The 26,561-nt window shown below is 38.2% G+C and overlaps 1 protein-coding gene across 1 annotated transcript in view; it reads left to right on the forward strand.

Annotated features, from left to right (window-relative positions):
• Positions 1–1,957: 1,957 nt before the first annotated feature.
• ZNF804B (zinc finger protein 804B) overlaps positions 1,958–26,561 on the forward strand; it is a gene marked incomplete at its 3' end in the record, with an annotated part of 411,612 nt that continues 387,008 nt past the window's right edge. Inside the window, exon 1 of the mRNA XM_080663892.1 lies at positions 1,958–2,360. Within this exon, the coding sequence (XP_080520018.1) occupies positions 2,253–2,360 (108 nt within the window). The 5' untranslated portion in view covers positions 1,958–2,252. The remainder of the gene's footprint in view (positions 2,361–26,561) is intronic.

A 26,561-nucleotide genomic window follows, 5' to 3' on the forward strand; every position in this document is an offset into this window, starting at 1 on the left:
GGACACCTTGGTTGTCTCCATGTCTTGGCCACCATGGATAATGCTAAGGAGCCCAAAACACACAATGGAATAAAGAAAGACCCTTCCATAAATAGTGCTGGGAGAATTAGAACGCCAAATGCAAAAGAATGAAACTAGATAACAGTTTGTCCCCTTGAGCAATAATTAATTCAAAATAGATGAAACATCTAAATATAAGACCTGAAACAATAAATTACATAGAAAAAAAGCATAGGTACTAAACTTATGGACCCTGGTCTTGGAGAACATTTTATAAATTTGACCCCAAAGGCAAGGGACGTAAAGGCAAAAGTAAGTGAATGAGACTATATCAAACTAAAAAGCTTCTGCACAGCCAAAGAAACCACCAACAAAACAAAAAGACCATCAACCAAATGGGAGAAGATATTTGCAAACAACAGCTCCAACAAGGGGTTACTATCCAAAATATATAAAGAACGTATACAACTCAACACCAAACAGTGCAATTAAAAAAAAAAGCGGACAGACACCTCTCCCAAGCAGACATACAAGTGATCATCAGATATGTGAAGAGATGCTCAGTTTCACTACCTCGTAGGGATTCGCGAATCAACACTACAGTGAGATACCACCTCACACCTGTTAGAATGGCTGTTCCCAACAAGACAGGTAATACCAAGTGTTGGAGAGGCTGTGGAGAAAAAAGAACCCTCATTCATTGCTGGTGGGAATGTAGCCTGGTACAGCCACTATGGAAAACCACATGGTGGTTCCTCAAAAAAACTGAAAATAGAGTTACCATAGGACCCAGCAGTCTCTCTTCTGGGTATCTACCCGAAAAACTCAAAAACACGTACTCCCAAAGATATATGCACCCCTATGCTCATCTTCTCACCAGCACAGGCCCTCCAGGTGGGGTGAGAGGGATCACAGAACCCCATTAGGTCAGCGGGGTGGGGAAGAGGTTGCCTTCTGACTCTGCAAGGCCTCCCTTTCCTTTTCTGCACAAGTCTTTTATTCCCAGCGCAGCTTCCGCCCTGGTGGCTTGATTTAGAGTAAAGGATACAATGTCCGTTAAAAATAACATTTCCGAGGGGTGATTTTAGAGATTGTGAAGACAGAAAGTACTTTACAGACCAAAAATAGCTGCCTCTCTGAAGATACAGGATGATTTGTGAGTATAACTCTGGATATGTATGTATGTATATACACACATACACATGTTTCCTTATGTAAGTTTTCTGTCTAAAACTTGCTTCCTTCTCCATCGATGACCTGCCACAGCGCATCTAATGTGTCCGCCCTATGTGGGGCTGCCACACTCATCCTCTCCCCGGGCTGGGGAGCTGTGGCTTCTGCTAAGCCGGCCTTCAGCCCGAGTGCACAGGAGCTGCTGAGGGTGCGCTGGCAGGGAGGGTAAGGAAATGCTCCCTTCCTGCTCCTCTCCTCCCTGCAGACCACGCTAGTCATCCTGGCCTCTGCCCCCAAACAGTGCAAACTTGGCCCACAGATATGGTGCACGGACCAGCGGGAGGGGCGGCTGATGGCAGGATGCTGAGTCTCCCGCCGTCGCCCCGGCAGCTGTCACCTCCTAGCCCGGCTGGCCGGCCATCCCGTGCGCCCCGACTGCTGTGAGCTGAGGTGCTAACAGCTCTGCTCCCCGTCCCAGTGTCCCCAACCCCCTACCCTCCCCAGCCCGCCTGTCGCCTGCCCCATCTCCTCCCCCGCCACTGCCGCGGGCGCAGGGATTTGGCGCTCCCAAGGACTCCCCGCCACACTCTCCGCACAGGCTGCTGCTGGTGGATCCTCGGCGCCGCAGCCCACAGAGCAGCCTGCCGTCGCCCCGCCAGAGGCTGGGGACCCTCGCCCAGCATCCCCGGGCTGGCCTCGGTGCTCAGGTGGGGGCAGGAGGAGCAGGAGGGGAGTTCCTGATTCCCCAGCAGACCCAGGAAGTTGTCCTGAAAAATCCATCTCTCCGGCCCTGCGGCTGAGCAGCCACCTCGCCGCCACCTGGTCAGAGCAGCATGTGGACTGGCTCGCAGGGTCCCCTAAGTGATCGGTGGCTGCCGCCGCCTGCAGAGCAGCCAGGACCGGCCGTGGGAGCCCAGTGCGCGGGGCGAGGAGCGGGGACGCGCGCCCCCCGTGTCCTGCTGGCCACTTCTCCTCGGGAGGGGGCAGTCGCTGTTGCTCCTGAGAAGCCAGCCGCATTTCCGCGGCTGCTCGCCTGGTAAGAAGTTGAGACTCTGTACCTCCTGTCCGCCTGGACCCACATGGCTTGTTACCTGGTCATCAGTTCGAGACATCTCAGCAATGGGCACTACCGGGGCATTAAAGGAGTCTTCCGAGGGCCCCTCTGCAAGAACGGATCTCCCTCTCCGGTAACCTGCGCACACGCGCGAGCACACACACACACACACACACACACGCACACACACGCACACACACACAGATACCACAAAACGCACACGCTCGCCTTCAAAATCATTGTAAACAAAAAGACATACTGTCCTGGTACATTGAGTGGGTGGTGGATAATGACCTTATCTTATAGGCATATTGTGTCTGTTTATACAGTTTATTGACTGTTAGGGGTACGTGTTTACATGTGTATTTTCAACACACTCATTAGCATTTCTAGTGCAAATATTTGCTGAATGCAGTTCACTGAGGGGCTGTGAGGGTAGCTCTGTTGGCTGTCTCCAGTTATGGATCTGCTGATTTGGACAGTGTAGAAAGTTTGAATGGCACTTTCTAACCATGCTTTGTGAAGTCAGCAGTTGGGATTAATTGAATAATGCTGCTGCTACTTTAGAAGAAAAGAAACTTTTAAATATTTTGCATCAGAGTACTGGCAAAGGTGAAGGTGTTCGATGTGTAAACTTGATTCATTATAATGCTTAACGATGTAGGTTCTCTAAGGAAAGACCAAGAGTTCTTTGTGGAAATATAAATCAGATAGTTTGTTGTTATATACAAATGTATTCACATGCAATTTGAGTGATTGCTATTTCATTTAGTAAACTATTCAATTTGGCTTACTCTTTGATTTATTCTTTTTTAAAAAATAATTTTGACCAGAATCTATGACTTTAATATAGTATTAATTCATTCCTTAGTACATACTATATAGAGACTAATGTTTTAAGGATTAAGATGTACTTCAAGAAAACATTTGTGATGTGATGTATTTTTTAAAGTTTTGGGTTATTAGTGACTAAATGTTTAACCTTAAAGAACAATTTTTCTAGTTTAATCTAAAAACCAGTATTTTTGGACTTTATGATATAAAGAAGGAAAACTTAGGTTGCCTGATTTTTATTTATTTTTTGGTACTTTCCATCATGTTTTATTGCTTCATTTGCATGAATTATTCAAATCTGTAATATATTATAAAAACCTGTAATATATTCTAAAAAGTGCTATATGTGGTTTGCATGAAAAATCTAAATAAGAAAGTGCAAGAACCCAAAGATACCACTAGGACTCCTAATTGTGACAAAGTATTTCCTCACATGCTTTCATGCACTGTAAAAAGTGGATCCTGGCAATCCTCCCTCCCCTCCCCACCAACTGCTGTATGGTGCTGAATCAGAAGTGTTTGATGGAATATACTGTTTGTGTTGGCATTTACAATTAAATTCATAGGGTTGGAAGACTCGCGGAGAGTTTCAGTTGAATAAAGCCCACATTTGATCCTGAGCAGCTGCGGTCAGAATCCTTCCTGTGTTTAAAGATTTTCAGGATTGGAGTTTCCATAGGCTCAGCAAACCACCTTAATGTTTACCAAACCACAGTGTCAGATTGTTCCTTATAGCAAATTAAATCCTTCAAATTCTTCTTTTTCAAGCTCATTTCGCCTTGAAAACCTTTCATCTTCCCCCTTTCTAATAGGTGTTATTTTTCAACCTTTAATAATCTCTGTGGCTGTCTTCCAAAAACCTGTCTTTGGTTATGGAAATCTGAATTGGATACTGTATTGTAGTATATGTGCTGTAATAATTCACAGGGTAAAGGGAGAATCACTTCATAGTTTCGACATTGTTTAGTTCTATTTGAGTTGTTTAAAATATGATGTTAATCTTCCAAAATCTAAAGGGTTTGCAGAAGAAATTTATGTCACGTGGTAAAAAGTGTCCTTCCTCTCCCACTGTGGTCGCTCATCTCCCGGGAGCCTGATTGACCCGCAGGGACTGGACAGGTGACTGTGGATGTGAGAAGACAGCCCATCTTCCTCATGGTTCTGCTGGCCGATTGGGCACTCACACCCACAGGACACTATTTTCATTAATATTGGGCTGGTTTTTACTAAAATACTAATTTATTCTTATCTAGACACTATAATTCTCTGGTTTGTTCTCACCAATATTTATACATTTGAGTTAAATTACATTTGCATAATTTAAAGATATCTAAATTAGTGTGTATACGTACTGTCTGAACTTGATTTATTTTGTATTCTTTTACATTTTGCTATTGAATTTGAATTACATTTTCAAGGTTTGAATAGTCTCTCACATGAGCTTGGCAGTATATGAAAAATTGATGTTCATTCATTCTGCCATGGGCAGGTTGTTAGAAAAGTCAGAGTTGCTTTCACATTGTATAACACTAGTCTTTCTCCCTGAAATCAATTGGCACCTTCTGTACCCTAGACCTTTGGGCATTTAAGTAATAGTTCCCTGGTCTAGATGAGTTTATATTTGCCTTCTTTATGAATGAGTTGTGAAGCATAAAGCTAAAAACTCTGGTTATACATCATTTCTTTTTTATAATCATCAATACACATTCCCCAAACTTTCAGTTTAACTTACATTTATTGAGTTTTTATCAGTATAAATATTAAACTCACATATTCATAAAGTAAATTTATTTTTTTCTTAAAACAATAGCTACTTCTATAGTACTTTTTTTTTCAAATTTAATGCTCAGAATAGTTTCAAATTGACCTCTACATAAATAACATTAATTATTTGCACTCACTGAGACTCAGTTTATATGGATTGGGACATCATTAGTTGATTTAACTCACTCTCATTACATTCTAAAATATTTCAGTTATTCTTACTCCTTAACTCTAAGAGTAATTTATTTTAATCTATATTTTTGTTTTAAAAGAGCTGTTTAAAAGTAGCACATGACACTATTGAATGAGACTATTTTGTAACTTTGTTATTGAAAGGAGAAAAGTCACCTTTCCTTTTTGACATAATAACAGTTTCTTCTTTTAGAGTTCTGATATAAAGAAGGAAAACTTATTAGATATTAGATATAAATGCATCTAGTATGAATTTAATATATCAGTGTCTTATAGGTATTATTCTTCAGTTATATATTTAAAGGAGTTGTATACATTTGTCATGTTCAAATCACTGGTCTGTAGAATCTGAACACATGATATTAAACTGACAATGCAAAAGGGAATGATTATATATATATATATATATATATATATATATATATATATAAAATTTCAAAGGCTTTCATTTAGAAAACATGGAATCATTATATGGAATTCTTATAATAAATACTTAATGGGATACTTGAGAAATAAATAAAGCATTTTACCCCCAAACAATTTTCCCAGATCAGCAAATTGAAAATCTTAGAGTGAAATTCAGTTCCTGTCTTCAAAGTAACAGCATGCAAATGTCTTATCTGTGGCATCTTTCTTCCTTTTGGAAACTTGGTATGAAAAAAATAGAATACTGCCTACATGCTAATCAGAATGTGAATAATTGATTTAAGATGGTTTATGTTACTTTAAATCCAGGGATAAAGGAAAGAATAATGATAGAAAGTATTGTGTAGTATTTAATGCTAAAAATCTCTAATTTTAGAAAATAAATTTGCATCCTCCTTCATTTTAGGATATTACAAACTTTCCTGTCAGAACTTTGAAATAATATGTTTGAATGATGACTTTTCAAATCACTGTGTGATTCATACATAATCACACACACACACACACACACACACACACAAACACCCATTGTTATCAGTGCTGAAGCATAAATAGTTAGCCTATACATTACTTCATGAACTTTTTTATCATCAAATACTTTGATGGTAAAACTTTGTCACAATAACTGAAGTATTCAATAAGAAAACAGTCCGTTGGTAAATTCATTTCTTTGTGAACTTCTAAGTTCTTCTATCAGCATGTTTGAATGCAATGAAACAAGTAATATCCTCAATGTAGTGTCAAAAATGTATTACAATAGATTCTTAGTTATTTTATGGATTTCAAAATTGTCAAATTTAGATTCAAGTATGATTTATTATAGTTTACTTAATCTGGGTATGGTTAATAGTAAGACTGTCATTCAGAATATCTATTGATGAAATGTTAATGATAATCATAGTTATATATTGTATCTGGGGTACAGGGTGAGCTTATTACCACTGTTTTGAATCTTAGATAGAGTGATACTTCTTAAGAAGTGATTATTCCTGAAAGCACCATCCAGGAATATCTGTTTCTGCAAATGCCTATTGTCTTCCCCTGAAGTATTTGGATGTGAAGATAATTCTTGGGGTTTTCATCTGAATAACAGATCAGGGTCCTTGGAATTTTGTTGTTGTTATTTTGTTTTGTTTGGTGATCTTATTCTATTATCCAAATAAAGTGCCTAATAGAAGTAGCTGACATACAAAAATAATTTCATTTTTTATTTTTCTATTTTTCAGATGCACAATTTTATAATATATAATCTGCATATTGTATGTTCACGACCCCAAGTCAAGTCTTCTTCTTTCACCATTTATCTGCCCCCCTTTACCCTCTTCTACCTCCGACTAACAAGCATTTTAGATGAGCTCAAAAATTCCTATAAAGCTCCCTTTTAAAAATTACAAATGCATATGTAAAAATGAAAGAAGTTCTGGAAAAGATTATCTTAAGGGTGCATTTATCAGAGAACTCCTTAAAAGAGGAAATGAGTCAGTTACAACCTTGTTCCTTTTTCTAATATCTATGATCTTCAATTATATGTATTTTATTATACTTAATAAGTACCAGTTAAACATATCCAAAATGCTCTCAAACTGATGTGCCAAAAAATAATTACGAAGATATGCTCTCCCATAGAAAAGTCACCTGCCTCCTGTTCTTGAATTCATGAATGCATAATGCTGCCTTTCATATGAAAACTTATAGATGTTTTCAATAAAGAAGACTCAGTTACAATTCTTATGTTTTCTTTCTCATGTCAAATATTGTACTAAGCAGCCTCTTTTCTTCTCATTGCCTTTCCAATTCTTTCTTCTTTTCCCCAACTAATTTCAGAAACTAGTAGTTGGCATTTATGCTTTAAAAAATAAGTGTCAACTTTCTAGGAGTTAAATTTATTTTTCTCTGACTTCAGAAAGTTTGCATGATAAGATGAATCAAATGAGTATTTGAGTGCATTGTGACTTTATTAGATTATATAGCATTTATTTTGTAATTACAATTTGATGTATCAACTCCCTTGATTTGTTTCTTTTTGGTATACAATTAAGGTAAACTCTATTTTAGGTTTCCCCCATAATTTGGGAACAAAATAAGAATAAAGCAGATTGGTATCATAGGTAGGCTAAATTGGGACTGTATTTAACAAAACAATCACTTATAGTTTTAAAAAATTTGGTGTTAATTGTAACTGTGAAATCTTTGTCATATAATACATAAGCACTAAGATACATATTTTTCACATGTTAATGGAGCCCGAAATGTCGGTAGGTTCAAGGGTGTATTGAGAGCAAGAAACAAGAAGAGAAATACATATTTCAAATAACTTTATGAAGTGTATTTTAGTGTGAGTTTGGTTTATTCAAAATGCACACCGCCAGAATAATTTTTTAGTATATATGTACATATTTCATAGAAAATAATTTGAATCAAAATTGAAATAAAAGGGCTACTTTGCTCAAATATGTCATTTGGTTTTAGCAAATATAGTTTTTCAGGTAATCTTTATAAAATGACAGGCAACAGCCTTTTATAGACGGATTTTGTAAATCAGGTTTACTTAGTGAATAAGGTCTGTAGAGAGAAATTAAACATTTGATATATTTTCATGAAAAAGTATAGTTATGATAATAATAGGAATATATGAATCTCCAAGCTCCATAGTCTCTCTTACATTGGAAGTAACTTTTGGACTTGAAAAGAAATTCTGGAATGATGATTTACAACATACTTTGGATAGTATTCTCAGTTCACTAAGGCATTGTTAGCTTATTGAAGACAAAACATGGAAAAGGATATTACATAGTATTTAAAATAGGGCTTTTAATGATATTCACCAATGATCTTATTTTTCCTGAGATGGACCCTGACAACATGCATTGAACTAAACTCTCTTTTATTCATATTTGATACCTAAAATCTAAACATATATTTCTAATATACTAGTAATTTTTCTTCACAGATAAAGAGAACTGTAGAGTTAACTATTTTTCCTTTCTTCTAACCCTGGGACAAAACTGTGGCCTAACCAAGTGTTGAAGATTGATGTTGGCCTTTATAGCAACATCGTGTCCCTACCTCTGCTCATCTCCTATCCCAACTTTAGCTCTTATTTTAACTTTATTTTCCTGAGCTCTCATTCTTTTAAATTTATATTTTATTGTTTTAGTATATAAAGTTGTTTTCAGATGACTTAGGTCTGTTTGTGAAAGCAAGGCAGGCTATAAATAAATAATAAAATATAGAATATCCAAATATAGGGATACCACTTAGGATTTTGTACTCGACAGAAATGATTCATGGAGAGCATTCATTTTGTTCACTTGTAGCAAGTACAATTAGTACAATTTTTTGCTTTGACAATTGGAAAATTCCTCTTGGCAAATTTTATTTCACTTTTGTGTGGGTGTAAGAGGCAGAATATATTTTTATTTTAAAATAAATACTGCCAATTCTTTCTAAGCAATCTTTTCCCTCCCTCTTATTCTCCTTGTCATCGATTCTTATTCCTTTCATTAACATGATTATCAATTTTTAAGTATCTTTTTGGTTGATGCATAAGTGTTGGCATATACTTTTAACTCCAGATGTACAAATCCTTGCAAATGGGGAGAACCATTCCATGCTGCCTGCCCCCTGACCCAATCATACAAGTCCCTTCATTGTTTAGCATCCACATGTGACTTTCATCTCTAGTTCAGAATTTAGAGCTCCCCCCATATCTCCATTCAGAACCTATTACCAATGTTCTCCCCCTGCTCTCCTTCCCACAGCTATTACTCATCACTTTACTTGTCCCAATCTACCTCCTGAGCAACAAATATAGTCAGCCACATGTCCTTTCCAAATCTCCATTTTGCTATAATTATATTCCCTAACATCATCTTGGCAAGCAAAAGCTATATGCATTTCCTCTTTGTGAATGAAATAATTATCATAATCTAAACAGAAAATAACAATTGGACCCTTTTTTGAATGATGGGGGGGAATGGAGAACCCATGTAAGTCCGACTCTTCTGATTGATTTGCTTCATCTGTTTGTGAAGTCAATAGACATAGAGGTGGCCATATTAATTGCATTCATGTTATCTGAAAATGCTCAAAGCTGTTGGGTGGTATCTATGATTCTTCATGATCCAGCCTCTAGCTACATAGTCAGTTTTAACTTCATGATCCAGCCTCTAGCTACATAGTCAATTTTAACTCCCTTTATTCTTCTATCTGATTCTGTAGTTCAGCCATACTGAACTACTCTGAGTTCTTGATTATGACAAGTGTTTATAGAATTTATGCCATTGTACATGCTGTTTTCTCTGTCACAGATCCTTTTTTTGCCTTCATATGTTGGGCCATGCTTACAGACTTATTAAAGAGTTAGTTCCTCATGTGAGACACTGAGTTACCTATATGGGTCCAGGGCTTCTCCTGCAGGCTGCTATCACAACCATTTTCTGCTTTGATTATCACTGAACCTATTTGTTTCTTGGTCTCAATTTCACCATCAAATGTGAGATCCTTCGTGCCATGTCTACTGTTACCCTTATATTCCCAAAGCTGAGCACAGCTTCTGGTTTATTATTGATTTTAATATGAAACAAAAGGATTCCAATAGAAATTTAATTGATATAAATATGTACCCTTTAGTCCTACTGGTAGCTCCATGAAGAAAACTTTTTTCTTAGAGAAATTTTTCCCAAGTTCACTAGAATCTTCTAGAATGCAAACTGTTCTACTGATGGATTGAGTGGTCACTGTTTTCATAGTAATGCTTCTCACTTTAATGTCTACCAAGATCACTCAGTCAATTGCTTCAAGCATAATTTAATATTTTCTGTTAATCCAAATTGCAGAGTACTTTATTCCATATCTTTGTTAAGGCTACACGAGAAGATTGGTTATATATAAATAGATGAAAATCATACATGAGTTAGTTAAGCCATATTTTTCATTGGAATATTTAATAGTTTCTGAGAAATGAATTGCAAGTCAGGAACTTGATCATTCTCTTTCTATTTAGCAGTGTGTAGTGAGGAGAAAAAATTGTGGTACCTAAACCCTATCTTTCTCTTAATTCTTTCACTCTGCCTCTGCCTCTTTTATCTCCATCTCTCTCTCTCTCTCTCTCTCTCTCTCTGTCTCTCTCTCTTCCTTTTTCAAAAGACCTACAGTAATTCCCTGGTCAGTGGTTATTATTGCCTGAACTTATCAGCTGCACACTTTTCAACAAGGTTTTGTGAGCACTTGTCCATTCTTGGATCAGTCTGGATATAGCCACTGTTCAAAGAGGAGCTTGGGATTCTTCTAAACAATGCTTTTTATCTAAAATATCCAGCCATATAGTGTGGACACACAGATAATAGTAATCAATTGGAATGAAGATAATCAGGTTTATTGTATGGTCAGTTTCTTAATACAAATAAACTTTTTATATTGTTGTTAACAGATATTTGATTTCTTTGCTTTTTTATAGGATATAAACTTTGAAGGGTGCTTGGCAATCTAGTTTAGCCTCCTACTATATACCTTTTAACATATCATCATGATAAAGACTCCATGTTATAATATTGACAACTTATGAATCTTTTAACTTACATGGCAAAGGGGGCTTTGCAAATGTGAGATAATTAAGGAGGTTGAAGAGATTATCTTGGAATATGTAAGTGGGCCCAGTGTAATCACAAGGGTCCTTATAAGAGGGAGGCAGAAGTGTCAGAGTCAGAAAGAACTCTGAGGATGTTGTGATGCTGGCTTTGAAGATAGGGGAAGGGGCCACAAGCCAAGGAATGCAGGTGACTTCCTGAAGCTGGAAAAGGCAAGTAATTAGTTTCTCTTTTAGATCCTCCAGAAAAATCACAGCCATTCTTACACCTTGATATTAGTCCAGAAAGACTTACAACTTAAGAACTGTAAGATAATATATTTGTATTGTCAGTACATTTGTGGTAATTTGTTAGAGCAGCCATAGGAAACTAACACAACCGCTCTTGTGAACATTTCCAATGGTGGGTGAGTTACTTTGCTCCCTGAAGTGACTGATCCTCTTGTGAGACTAATGTAATTAACACCGACTCTTCTGTCTCTACCAATGTCTCTGCCTCCTTCTTCCATTTACTCACTGATCCTTAATGCGCTCTTTGGAAGCAGGAGGGTAGATCTGCCCACTCTTTAACATGACTTCCCTGCAACTATTCAGAGACATCTGGAAAATTTTTATTGTTAAGTCATGTAAAGGACTAAAATTATGTGAGAATTAACTAATCTTCTTCCATGTTCAGCACTTGTATTATTTTCTTATATATTGATTGAACTTTCTGCAACTCAAAATGCTTTATTACAGTTTTTATGTAATACAAATTTTGAAATATAACATACTGATAATTCTTTTTTTAAATTATTATTTTATTTTTTCCATCAGCTTTTATCCTCTCTGTGCCCTCTACCACCCCTACCCATCCCCCTCCACTCTGCAATCACCACGTTGTACATGTGCATGAATTCTCTCTCTCTTTTTCTTTTTCTCAATCCCTCCCCCTCACTTTCCCCTCTCCCCAGCTGTTTGCTTGCTCTTGGTCTATGAGTCTGTCTCTATTTTGATTAGTAGTTCAGTTTGTTCATTAATTCCCACATATGAGTGAAATCATATGGTATTTGTCTTTCTCTGACTGGCTTATGTCACTTAGTATAATATTCTTCAGGTCCATCCATACCATTGCAAAGGATAAAATTTTCTTCCTTTTCAACATAGTAGAATTTTTATATTCTTCAAAGGTGGTAAACTCAGTCAGATTTTATTATATATTTAGGAAAATACCACCCACTATTTCAAATAGTATTTACTTTTCCCAGATATTTTTCTGTTGAACTATATACACGTTATCTATTCAGAAGATTAATTTAAGAACCCCAAAACAAGATCATTTTAAAGACACATCTTAAGGCTATTGTTCTTAGTTTGGGTAGTCTTTGATTTAGACATCTACAAATTTCCTAGAGGGGAGAACATTACTTTTAAAAAAGTGATGGGAATCCATTGAAGCAATAATTATAATTTCATGAAATCACCAACATTGCCTGTGCTTGACCTAATGCTATCAAAATGGAAAGTTATATTTTAACTTCTGTATTGAAGAACAACGTAATATATAAATTGTCACAAATTATAAGTGTACAGCTTTTTGATGCTCCAGATATAGATACAGAGCATTACAACTCCCTAGAAGACCTGGTGTACCTTTTATCAAGCCCCATCCACTCCAAAGGCAAAGACTGCCCTAACGCAAGATTATGATCTGCTTTATTTTTAAAAATTATATTAAAATTAGAGGCCCGGTGCACGAAATTCGTGCACGGGGTGGGGGAGGGGTGTGTGTGTCCCTCAGCCCAAGTTGCACCCTCTTCAATCTGGGACCCCTTGAGGGATGTCCAACTGCCCGTTTAGGCCCGATCCTGGCCTAATTGATGCCTGCCAGCCTAATTGATGCCTAACTGCTCCCCTGCCAGCCTGTTTGCCCCTAACTGCCCTCCCCTGCAGGCCTGGGTCACCCCCCCCAAACTGCCCTTCCCTGCAGGCCCGGTCGCCCCCAACTTCCCTCCTCTGCTGGCCTGGTCACCCCTAACTGCCCTCCCCTGCAGGCTTGATTGCCCCCAACTGCCCTCCCTTGCAGGCCTGGTCCCTCCCAACTGCCCTCCTTTGCTGGCCATCTTGTGGTGGCCATCTTGTGTCCACCTGGGGGCAGCCATCTTTGACCACATGGGGGCAGCTATCTTGTGTGTTGGAGTGATGGTCAATTTGCATATTACTCTTTTATTAGATAGGATGAGTTTTAGCAAAGAACACATGTATTTGCAGCTCAATTGACAGTAAACTATTGAATTAAGGCCCTCTTTTTTTTGACGTGGGGTAGATAATTAGACTTCACTTTGCTACTTTACTTTGGCTGACCAAAGCTAACTTACTAATGATTTGAAACAAATGAACAAAAGAATACTGATTAGGTAGGAATGAATAGATTTATGCTAATAAAACATATGGTTTATATCCAGGGTAACTTCTGTGAAGTATTTCATTATCTTTTCCTTAATACTACTTGTTGAAATTCAAAGATCTGACCATAATGTAGATTTATAAATCTCTTGAAAATGGTTAGAAATGACTCTGCTGAATTTTCATTATTTGAGAGACATGAATTATGTATTTAGTGGAAAATAATAAATGATTTAAGGAAAGAATCATCTAGCTTGGACTTCTAATAAAACAAAATTTATGTACAAATGATATGTAAACTTTATTACAAAAGTTGTAATTTCACACACATGCATGATGATAAAATGCAAGTTTGCTTTACTAGGGAAATAGGAGTTTTGCCAAGAAGATTATAGATAAAACTCAAATAATGCATATATTAATTAATCCTAGTTTAATTGAATTTAAATATATTTAAAGAATGAATCATATATTTTCATTAAAAAGCAATGCTTGTCTTCCAGCATCGATATGCTATATAGTATGAGTTCACAAATTTCATATGATGTCCCTGGAAGAATCTGGTAACGATCACTTAGAGACCTCAGAAACACCTTAATGATAAGCTCAAGGAGGCTCAAAAACGTTTCCCCTAAACTGAGTTCTCAAGGAGGAGGGGAGGTTAATTTGAAATAGAGTCAATTGGAACTAACCAGTGTGTGAGGCAAAAATCTGGTTATAGAAGGCTGGTCTGGGAGAAGCTTAAGATTTCTAGAATTGGAAACAGAAAAATATTTCAATTGGGAAGTCAAAATTATTATTATTCTTTTAAATCTTTATTGTTGAAATATGCACGTATGGCTGCTGAAATATGAGTTCATTTCAGTATTGCTTGGTGACAAAGGTTGCATGTTTTTATATTTATTTAACATTTTAAATTAAAACATGGTGTTTGGAGGGTTTTGTGGTATTATTTATGTATGTGTTTTGCCTTGTGTTATGAAGTTACCCCTCATGCCCCTATAATTTTCAGGTGGCAGCATGGATAATCGCCTTTCATATATTCAGCAGAGAGACGTGGTTAAACATATTGATTTTAGAGTTGGACTGACCTGACCTGGTGTGACCTCCCACTACAGCTCTGACTAGTTCTGTGACTGTTTCACCACTGGGAACCTTAGCTTGTTTACTGGTGACATGACTTGCCTTACAGGGCCATGGGAAGAAGTGAATGAGTGAGTTAATGTTAAGTACTTAGTGTCTGGCACACAGTAAGTGCACAGTGAAAGGCAGCCGATGGTTACCGCTGCTGCAGTTGGCTTGTTCTGTCAAAAGCAGGTCTCCTTGACCTTTTAAAATGCTCTGACCCCTGGCTGGTGTGGTGCAGTTGGTTCAGTGTCATCCCGTGCACTGAAAGGTTGCCAGTTCTATTCCCAGTTGGGGAGTTTAAGGAAGGCAACCAGTCAATGTTTCTCTCTCACATTGATATTTCTCTCTCTCTCCCTCTCTCTAAGCATGCCCTTGGGTAAGGATTAAAAAAAATATTCTGAGCACTGACTGGAAATTCAGCACTTTTATATCAAATTGTTGAAACTGTTGCTCTTTCAAATGGCCTTATAAAATTGCTCTTACACTGTAGCGGTGTTTTCTTGGGAAGGGAAGTACAAGCATGGAGGCCAGTCGGCTTCCTGTTTAATACACCATTGAAAATAGCAGCTATGCATTTTTACAACTTTTATAATGAAAACTAGAGGAGCAGTGCACGGAATTCGTGCACTGGAGGTGTGTCCCTCAGCCCAGCCTGCACCCTCTTCAATCTGGGACTGCTCGGATGTCTGACTGCCGGTTTAGGCCCGATTCCCGGGACAGCTGGCTCCAAACCACTCACCTGCCTGGCTGCCTGATTGCTCCTTAACCGCTCCCCTGCTGGCCTGATTGACACCTAACTACTCCCCTACCAGCATGATTGACACCTAACTGTTCCCCTGCTGGCCTGATCACCCCCAACTGCCCTCCCCTGCAGGTCTGGTCCCCCCCAACTGCCCTCCCCTGCAGGCCTGGTCCCCCCCAACTGCCCTCCCCTGCAGGCCTGGTCCCCCCCAACTGCCCTCCCCTGCCGCTATCTTGTGACAATGTGTGGGTGGCCATCTTGTGATGACGTGGGGGCGGCCATCTTGTGACAATGTGGGGATGGCCATCTTGTGGCAGCTATCTTGTGACAATGTGGGGGTGGCCATCTTGTGATGACGTGGGGGCAGCCATCTTGTGATGTGAGGGCGTGAGGGTCAATTTTCATATTACCTCTTTATTATATAGGATGCTCAGAAGCTCAGTATGCTCTACTCTCCTGATACAGCTTTAATCCAAGACAATGATACATTTAAAGTGGCTTTTCCATTTTTCTTGTTTTTGTCAATTCAAATTGAGTTGAGTTGTTTTTATTATGTTGCTGGCTGTAGAAGGGATTTTCCTCTTTTCTATAGGGATAGTTACTTAATGTAAAACTACTGTCTCTTTGCTGATAAGCATGCAGCCTGATCACTACATATAAATATCTTTCTCTGCCTTGGGAAATTTTGATGAACCAATCAGTTGTTTTTCCCTCTATCACTTTCTCTCCCCAATAAAAAAACCTACTATAACAGTTACATATTTGAAAGGAGGAAATACTATTGACTAAGAGTTGTGAATATTTTACATATGTTCACGTTATGGGCAAATTTAAGGTCCATGTGTAGATACAAACTTTTGTACACATACATTCTGCTCTTAGCATATATAGAAAGTATTCAATTGATGTCTTCCATTTGCCACTTCATGTTGCAAAAAGCGTCTGTATCAGTGTCTAGCCATGATAACAGAAACCATTCTCAGCTTTTCAGAGTGAGTACAATGCAAGAGCTTTTTATTTTTTTTTAACAAATGTGTTGAAAAACCAGAGGGAGAGAAAAAAGGAAGGTGCCATAACCCAGAGATTAGTAACTGTAGTAAGTCACTGCAGCCCCTTGGGCCTCAGGAGCACAGCAGGAGTTGGTATTACCTGGACCCTCAAGCCTTCCTCTGATGGCCCTGCTGCTGCTACTGCTGCTTCTGGACCCATCTCCTTGCTGCTCTGCAGGCATTTAAGAGCTTACTGTCTCACTACGGCTACTGTACCTGCGTGGCTGGTACCTCCAACTGCTGAGTGCTGCTGGGACTGTCCCATCACTACCCCAATCCATGAGTGCTGAGATACCAAGGCAGCCAGAGCCAGAGCACAAGACAGGAAATGATGGCTTTTTAACTTTTCCTGACTTCCGCTCTCACACCAGTGCTTCCCAGTGGGTGAGCAGCTCTGAGGATGTGCATTTTACAGGCTTCCAGTCCCAGAAGAGAGTAGGACTGGGGAGAATAGAACTGATCGCCAACAGAGAAATACCCAGGATTGCATGTACACCACTTATTATAAGGTTGTGGAAACGTAGAGGGAGGGGCACTCACTAAGGAAGGAAATTATTTAATATGTTATATAGAAATCTGAAGGATGGGTACACATACTTATGTTCCACCCAGACCCCATATTTTAGCAATAGTTCCCTATTGCTACTCTAACAAATTACCACACATTTAGTGGCTTAAAACAACACAAATGTATTATTCTTTTGTTCTGTAGGTCAGAAGTCCTACAGAGATCTCACTGGGCTAACATCAAGTTAGAGGAAGAGCTGCCTTCCTTCCTGAGGACTTTAAGGCATAAACCATGTCCTTGCCTCTTTCAGCTTCTAGAATTTGCCTGCATTCCTTGGCTCATGGCTACCCATCTCTATTTTCAAAGCCAGCATGTTCTGCCATTTCTGATTCCCTGCAGCTGGAAAAAACATTCATCTGATTAGATTGGCCCATCTGGATAATCCAGGATCCTCCCCTTTCAAGATGGGTAGTTTTAATCACATCTGAAAAGTCCCTTTTAACCTGTAAGATAGCATTCACAGGTTCTGAGAATCTGATCATGGGCCATTATTCTACTTGCCACACCTTAGAATTTGACAGTCATCCACATCTGCAACTATTCACTGGTTATACATCTCAAATGCATAATCTCAAATGTATGATCTCTAAAACTAAATTAATCTTCCACAAGTGTGTTCTTCCTTGGTTAGAGACATCCTCTTATCCCACAGTCTGGTCTTGAAGCTTGACAGTTTTTGTTTCTTTGTTTTTCTTTAATGGCTCATCTGATTGGTAAGTGTGCTAATTTTAATTCCTAACCATGTCTCCAGTCTACCCCTGCCCTGCACCTCTTTTACCGCTCCTAACTCCTGCCAAGGAACAAAAGCATTTCCCATTGTCCTGAAAGCAGAATGCTTTTTGATTAACTAGGGCTGGCATTGCATTAGCTGGTGGAGCTACTGATGTGAGAAAGGTACCCATGTTGCCCGCCTCAATGGAATTTACAGTCCAGAATGGAAACACATTTAAAACAAATAAGTGTGTGTGAAAAAATATCCCGGAGGACTATATTTCTGATCTTTCTGATTGTGGTTCCTTTTTCAAGAATTGGGCTTAAAAAAATGTGACTATTCTAGAGAAAGACCATCAAATTGGCTGATTTCAATGCAACCAATAGTAAGCACTTTTTGAGTGTAGATGTCAGGTTCTCATGATTCTGGAATAAAAAGATGGAAAATAAGACTGCTAAATTATATATCCAATGTGACAACTTAGCTACTTATAATAAAATCAAGCTAGAATGACCTTTGGGGTTCATCTTCATCAGTTATTGTCTAAATGAGGTTACACTGAAGATTTGAGACCCCAACACTAGACTTAATAGAAACAGAATGCCTGGGGTGGGGCCTAGGGGTATACATTTTATTTATTTATTTATTTATTTTTTTTGCGGGGGGGAGCGTACATTTTAAACAAGCAGCCCATTGGTTTGTTATACACATTGACATTATGAAATTATTGAACCAATTTTAACTCTCCTTGATTTGAAACTCAGACGCTAGAGGCTAAGGAAGGTTTTGACTTGCTCATGCTCTGTCCTCTCCTTTTCCCTGGGACTCCGGTGGGTATCCTCCATACTTCCCTGGTGCTCCAGACACCTCCCTAATGCCCAGTTCACAGTCAGATAACACGCAGGAAGCCCTCATTCTATGTCAGACAGACTGTGCCAAAACAAACGTTTCGCACATTGATTATTTAATTCGTAAAACTATTTTCTTAAGATGTAGGCTGTGTTATCTTCCATTCAGATGAGGTGAGGTTCCACATTTTATGAGTAACTGCCTGGCAGAGTGCAAGGGCTTGGATCCAGGACCTTCAGATTCCAAAGCTCAGGTGTGAAACCATTTTAATGAAACTTGACTATTCTAGCTCTATGCTGCCATGACAATGTTCGTATTCCTTTGTTGAAACATAATAGCATCTTAATTGTTAGTTCACATATCTATTTACCTTTCTTTGTTTTTCTTTTTTTTCTTTTTTTTTTCCCCATCCATGTAAATGACAGCACCTAGGTGCTGCAGGGTCTGCAGGTTAGCAGGCACTCAATAAAACTGTCCCCTTGCTCATCCTTTCATTCATTTATTTAATCTTACTTGGTTAGAGTGGTTCAAAATGAAAATATTAAACTAAAGTAAACATGAAATGTGGGCACCTACACATACGTCAAAATTAAAATAAAACTTTGGCAACATATTCATATATATAGCAGTCAATGTATAGTTATAGTTACCTATACATTGATATTCAGAGTTTAGTAAGAAACTAATGGTCAGAACTCTTATTATTGGCAATTGCACAAACCGATAAAGGCACTTTCCAAGAACCCAGTGACACCAATAATTCATGACAATACAAAGTGAAGAAAATATTTCACAATTTTTATTTCATATAAATCACAAACAACATTATACTTTTCAAGGTGAAAACCCCAAATTATCTTTCTTCATAAGGGGAAATAAAAATGTATATTTTGCTTCCCTTATCATCACATACTTTTCTTATTTTTTCATATACTAATTCTGAACATAAGTATAAATAGTAAAGATCAATTTATGTATAGTAGGTGACAAGGCACAATATTGTATATACCTTATTCCTTGAGGGACATACGATTAAGCAACCGATTTCTTATTAGAAGCATATATTGGAAGCAAAAAACCAGAAAACCAACATAAGTCCATCCCCATCTTATTAGAATTTGAGCTTTTTGAAATAATAAAAAATATCTTCATAAGTATACAAAGCCATTTACTTACAATGGTGGTATGATTTTCTATCGTTCACATTATTACTGAGGTATATAAATAGTATATTCAAAACACAAATCCATAACACTGAACTAACTGATTAGAGTTCTGTGAATGGGCGTTTAAGTATTTATCAAAGGGTAGCTCAGAATTTTCCAGAGGATATTAAGAATAGCAGCAAAAGTCCTGAAGGACTTACTACTCTGTGCTTTATCTGCTAGGAGATTTTATAGACCGTCTCTAGACCACGGGCTCCTTGCTGCCAAAGCATTGCGAATCAGCAGCTTGACTAATTGGTCTGACATCCCTGAGGTCTCCCTGGGCTGCCGGTCGGAAGTCAGACCATTTTATATTCTTGTCACAAAGCTTGTTGTCATAACTGCATTATGGAAATTGCAGACTTGTAGAACATAGGCTCAACTCTGACAAAGTCAACATGAATTTATTGAGTTGCTGGTTATTTTCACATATGATTTATCTCACTTAATATTTGGGTGCTCATTCAATTTATAGCTGATAAAACTAAGGCCTGTAGAAGTTAAATAACTTTTTCAAGATCATGGTTAGGCAGCAGACGATGTGGGATTTGAAGATGAGTCTTCCAATGTGAAACTAGAGCTCTGGTAGGTTGCTTTGAAAAATGTTTGTCACACTGCTAAGGAATTGTTTGCTTCAAGAGGGGAAAAAATACACTTTGACTTAAGCAAAAGAGAAGAATTGATTATTGGAAGGATTCCAGAGGGAAAAATGCCACCAGGCCTCAGTCAGGACTGGGACATGGAATAATCGGGAGCTGAGGTGATTGTATCTGGATTCCCAGAAAGCCCATCTCTGTTCAGCTTCAGCATTTGCTGCCTGACAAATGGGCTATCTCTGCTCCTGGTGGATAATGACTAGTCTAGCCTGTGTGCTGTGTGTGTGTGTGTGTGTGTGTGTGCGTGTGCATGTACACCCATGGTGGAGGTGGGGAGGAGAGAGAGAGAGAGAGAGAGAGAGAGAGAGAGAGAGAGAGAGATTGAATCGCAGAGAGGATGACAGGGTCATGTAGTCTGTGGCCCCCACGTGAAGCTATGGGAAGAGATACTCTGTGAAAAGTACATGGCAGGTGCCCAGATGGGAGTTGGAGTGGAGGTGGGGAGGACATCATTGGTGGGGAAGTGATTGGCGTTATTCACACAAAGCCGTTCTTGTGCTGCACTGTTCAGCTTTGGTGGTTAAATCCCCGATTCTCCCCCTTGACTGGGAGCAGTTTTATGAATCCTAATCGGCTTCTCTAGTTTGGGTTAAGAGAGTTGTATTTATACACTGACATCTCTATCCATCTGTATCTATAATTATATTCCAAATGTGCACATTTAATTCTATTTATGCAAGCATTTTATTCCTGTTAATCAACTGGGAGTCGTCTTTATTAGAGATATTTTTGGTGTGTCTTCTATATAATACAAAGGGGAAAACATCATCTTTTATTATTTGTAAACTAATTACTTGTGCTTATTCAACTATCATTCAGTTGATATTAGCAAGAAGAACCAGGTTGTGCCAGAGATAATAAGGGGTGCTCTGTCAGCAGAATGTGTCTACCTGCAAGCTGTGTGTTTCCAGCTTCCCTGCCTTGGTACACTGCTCTGAGTAGACATCTTTTGCAACAGACTTGCATGAGTGGCTCTCATGTGAATTTTGGGAAATATTCTGTACCAAGAATAAGGCAGTGGCAATGTAGTTTCATTTCACCGGAGGGAATAGGAAGAGGTGGGCAACGTCTCACTCTTGCCTCACTATCAATCAGAGCTATGCTTTGTTAAGGCTCTGCTTGCTTCATTTTCCTCACTGAATGACTAGGCTGGAACAGATAATATCGAACGCTCCTCCTGGTTCTAGTATCTACTTTCTGAATCCATAATATTGCAGAGAGATGATAGGCATGTTACTTAATAAGGAGTCAATTGTGAAAATAGTTTCCGATCATTGTTGAAGGTGGGTGATGTATACATGTGTTTATTATGCTATCCTCTTTTTGTGAATGAAATGTTTTAGAGAGACAGAGAACCATAGCTATAGAGAAGGGTGGCAATAATAGGGAGATGATGAAATTTGATTATCTTCTCCATCCTAAAAAGTACAATATGTTAGTTTATTTTAATGAGTCATGTAAACATGAAAGGATATAGCAATAGAATATAGTAGGAGGCAAAAATAGAGAAATTGGAAAATGCTGCAAGTCCCCTTGAATCATTTCAGTTGAAATGCTTTATCATTTTGTTAAGAATGTCATATAAGAAGTACTTATAGTCAAGTTTAATGAATATACATTGCAGAGATAAATGGTTCATCAATTCACCATCATTTTGGATTATGCATTATTGCCCTTTAAAATCATTAGTTTGGAAAATTGAGACTTGATTGTAATTTGCAATTTCCTAGCATGCCCTGACCGGGCAAAGAAAAATGCAATCTGGATAAGGGCCAGATTTCAGAGCAGAATTTCCGAATGCAATGCGGTTGGTCCATAAAGGAGATAAAGCACAGAGCATACTATGCAATCAACTATAAAAGCTTGACCATGAAAATGCCAATGGAATAAGCCAAAGTTTGGGGTGTAACATCAGAGCTTACAAATATTCTAAAGTCATTTTCTGCACAGCTAGTTTTCTTCTAGAGATTAGTATAATCATTCATCTAAACAAAAGTTTATTGAGCAACCATTTTTCTCCAGAACTGCACAAATAGTCATTTGAGGACTTTCAGTGTACAAGACCATATCATTGCCATTTGAAGCTGGGTAGAACACGTTTCCCCTCAGGTTATGATTAGATAGTTAATCTCACATGAAAGGACAGATTCCTTCCTTGAAACCAAAAGAAACTGTGGGTCTTCCTTTCTGTAAACATTTTAGAATTTTAATTGGGTCCTTTACATTCCCCAATTGACTCTGCAGATTCACTAACAACGACACAGCCAAGCTTTTTGAAATATTGCTTATACTTGTTCTATTTTCTCACCCGACTCTCACTCCTTAACCTACTGCATCCTGCTTCTGCCTCCACTACACTACATAAGTCGCTCTTTCCAAGTCACCAATGATCTCCTTGTCATTAAGTCTACTTTTTAGTCATTTTTTAACTTGACATTGAGATAGCAACTGATGCTGCTGAGTACTCTCCTTATGAAGTGCTCGTTCCCTTTGGCTTCCATGACACTGTCCTCATCTGTGCCTCTTTCTCTGCTTCTGGGCAATTTAAATTAAATAATGTCTTAGAACTCTTTGAAGGTCCCTGCTCTGCCTTTGGCCTTCTGGGGGTTTTGAAGTACTGTCTTCTCTGTTCACTTATGTGCCTGTGCTGGGTTATAGCACTGCTCCTAAAATCTTAGTCATCGTCTATATGCTGATTTCCAAATCTCCATCTCTATGCAGACCTTATCTCCTGAACTTCAGGGAAATACAACAAACCCTCTACTGGATATTGATACCTCTCAAACACCTCAAATTCAGCATGCTGGAAACAGAAAACTTCCTCTCACTTCCCCAGCTATCTCCCAGTATTACCTGTCTAGGGAAATGGCACCACCACCTGTCACATGTTTCATCCTTGACTCCTTCCTCTTCTTCACATTCTCTACTTTCAATCAAATACTAAGATATCTGACCTATTTCTTGATTTTTTTCTTGACCTTTTGCTATTCTTATCATTTTTGTACAGACTTCCTATCATCTCTTTCCCTGATTACTATAATAGCCTCCTATCTATCTAATCTAGTTACCTAGTTCTCTTCCAATTTCTTCTCCCCAGTTCAGAGTGGTTCTTCATAATGCATATCTAGCTATGACATTTCTCTGATTAAAACACAACTGTGTGCCATTTTACTGGAGATGAAGTCATGGTACTTATGTGGTTTTAAGTGCCCTCATCAGCTGGCCCCGTGCTTAACTATGCCTTTCACCTCTTAGAATTTCCCTTTGTATTTCAAGGGCTGCCTTGTTGAAATTCTTTCAGTTCTTCCAGCGTGGTATGACTCTCTTGCCTTTAGGTTTCAGAATATTCCTCTGCTAGAGTATACATATGTATATAGCTGGGAACACTTCCCTCCTACTCTTTGCCTTTCATTTGGCTCACTTCTATTTAACTTTCAGAAATCCTTGTATCTTTTATCCCCCAGAGACAGCCGCCAATCCTCTCAATAGGTAAAGATAGGAAACCATTGACACTTATATATCCATGATAATGACACTTATTTTAATTGTTTAATTTTCGTTTATGTGTTTGTGGTAGAGAAAGACAGAGATTGCATACTCTCTGTGATAGAAAGCATGCTCATTTTCTCATGATTGCATTGCAGCCCCGAGCCTCCATGCCTAACAAAGTTCATATTTGCTGAATGGCTAAATGCAGAGAGAGGAAAAGATTCAATGTGTGTCATGCTGTCCCACAACCAACTGAGAGAAGCCAGAGTAAGCCACTTTAATATAGTGCCAAATGTCACGTTTGCATCTAAATTTTTATTGCAAATAGAATAAATGATATGCACATGATTTGGTGGGGGCGATATGGGGCCTTTTATGTGTTTGTGGTTTATGTGTCCACTAACATAAAGGAGGCAATTGATAATCATAGAATTAATGTTTTGAATAACTTTTATTTGACTAAGGGAAGGAATTAAGTGAAATAAAGAGTTGCTGATTTTATTTTTGGCTCCATTGAATGCAGACATAAGGGGAGCTCTGGTGAATATTGGACTCAAGGTAATCTTTCAGATAATTTCTCCTTCAGCTTAATATATTTTATCTCATCAAACTGTTTTCATTCACTTTTCTTTCCTTGAAGTTATTATATCAGAAAATACATCTTATTACTTAGCCATTTCAGCAAACTATGATATTTAATATAATGTGTGTGCTCTATACCTCATCCAAAGTGATTGCTAATGGGGATACCAAATAAAAATTGTACCAACCTGATGTAGCTATTATATGCCAGTAATTAAAAAGTACAATCTTCCCCTACAAATGTCATACTGCTTGTATATGTCGGAAAAACTAGGAATCTAACATATTTGATATCATTCTCTTCCTCAAAACCTAGGCTTATTTACCTCCTGATTATCTCTCAAATTGGTCTCCTTAGATCCATTTCCACAATCATTAATCTAGTTCAAGCTATAACCATCTCCTGCCAGAAGATTTGTAACAACTTACTAAGGGATCTGTTTGCGTTAACATGTCCCCTACCAATTCATTCTCAATCAGCAGCCAAACCAATTTGATTATGCCCTGTTTAAAATCTTCAATGGCTTTCCATCAGACTTAATGAAAAATGCCCTGGTCTTCACTGTTTCTTCTGACTTAATGGTGCTACCGAACTTGTGTGATATATATATATATATATATATATATATATATATATATATATATATATATACACACACACACACACACACACACACACACACACACGCTGAGTGGCCAGATTATTATGATCTCTGAACGCATAATAATCTGGCCACTCAGTGTATTTCTCTAGAGTACCTCATTTATTTGATATCAAAGATACTATAAATCGTGCACCTGATCAGTTTTCCCCTTTGCACTGGCTGATAGAAAGCTCAGGGCAAATAGTGGTTGATCTCCAGCAAAAGTCTAGAATACTTTTTTTTTTTTTTAAATATATTTTATTGATTTTTTTTTACAGAGAGGAAGGAAGAGGGATAGAGAGTTAGAAACATCGATGAGAGAGAAACATCGATCAGCTGCCTCCTGCACACCTCCCACTGGGGATGTGCCCGTAACCAAGTTACATGCCCTTGACCGGAATCAAACCCGGGACCCCTCAGTCCGCAGGCTGATGCTCTATCCACCGAGCCAAACCGGTTTTGGCTAGAATACTTTTGATACCCATTTGAGATACAAATACATTAATTGGCCAGATTATTATGCGTTCAGATAATAATGGTGGTTAAATCCCCGATTCTCTGAACGCATAATAATCTAGCCACTTAGTATGTGTGTATATATATATACATATATATATATGTAAATATATATATATACACACACACACATATATATATGTGTATATATATATATATTTAAATAAGTTTTTATTGATTTCAGAGAGAGTAAGGGAGAGAGAAGGGGAGAGATAGAAACATCAATAATGAGAGAGAATCATTGACCAGGTGCCTTCTGCACACCCCCTACTGGGGATTGAGCCCATAACCCAGGCATATGCCCTGACCAGGCGTCAAACTGTGACCTCCTGGTTCATGGGTTGACACTCAACCACTGAGCCACACCAACCAGGCCAAACTTGCTCTTTAGAAGTCCTAATTTAATATATGTATCCCCGGCTTTTCAGTTTCCCATCCATCTTTGCACTACAATAGATGCAACCAGGATGGTTTGTTTTTTTTTTAAAGGTAAATGTTGTCATTGCCCACAAGTAGTGTCTGATAGGATGGTTTAGTCATTCATTTAGACACTAGCCTTAAAATTTTTAATAAAAACACATTAATCCTATCCTCTGCCTGCCTCGTGGTAAGGCAGCATAGTCTATGATTTCAGACACGTTTTTGGATAACAGTTCAAGGGCTTCCTGGACTTCTTTATGATGTTCATAAATTTGATGATGTAGATGAGCAGAGTTCCCAAAAGTAACCAATTAGTTATTCAAGGGCACACAATGAGTTAGTGATAGAGCGAGTACATAACAAAGGTAATTCATCTCATTTCAATGTTTTTGTATATTATTTTCACTTTGATTTTGGCTGGAACACAGTATGTGTCAAGGAATTATCATGGTATAGGATAGAAAGTGAAGAATCAAATAATTAAAATATTACAAGGTATGTAGTTTTTATCTACAATAAAATTAACCTGGTTGTAGAGTAGTCTATCATTTTTTGTTTTCAAAAAGCAAAGTATAGTATCAACTGG

The sequence above is a fragment of the Plecotus auritus genome, assembly GCF_963455305.1.
Source record: "Plecotus auritus genome assembly, chromosome: 4".
NCBI lineage: Eukaryota > Metazoa > Chordata > Mammalia > Chiroptera > Vespertilionidae > Plecotus > Plecotus auritus.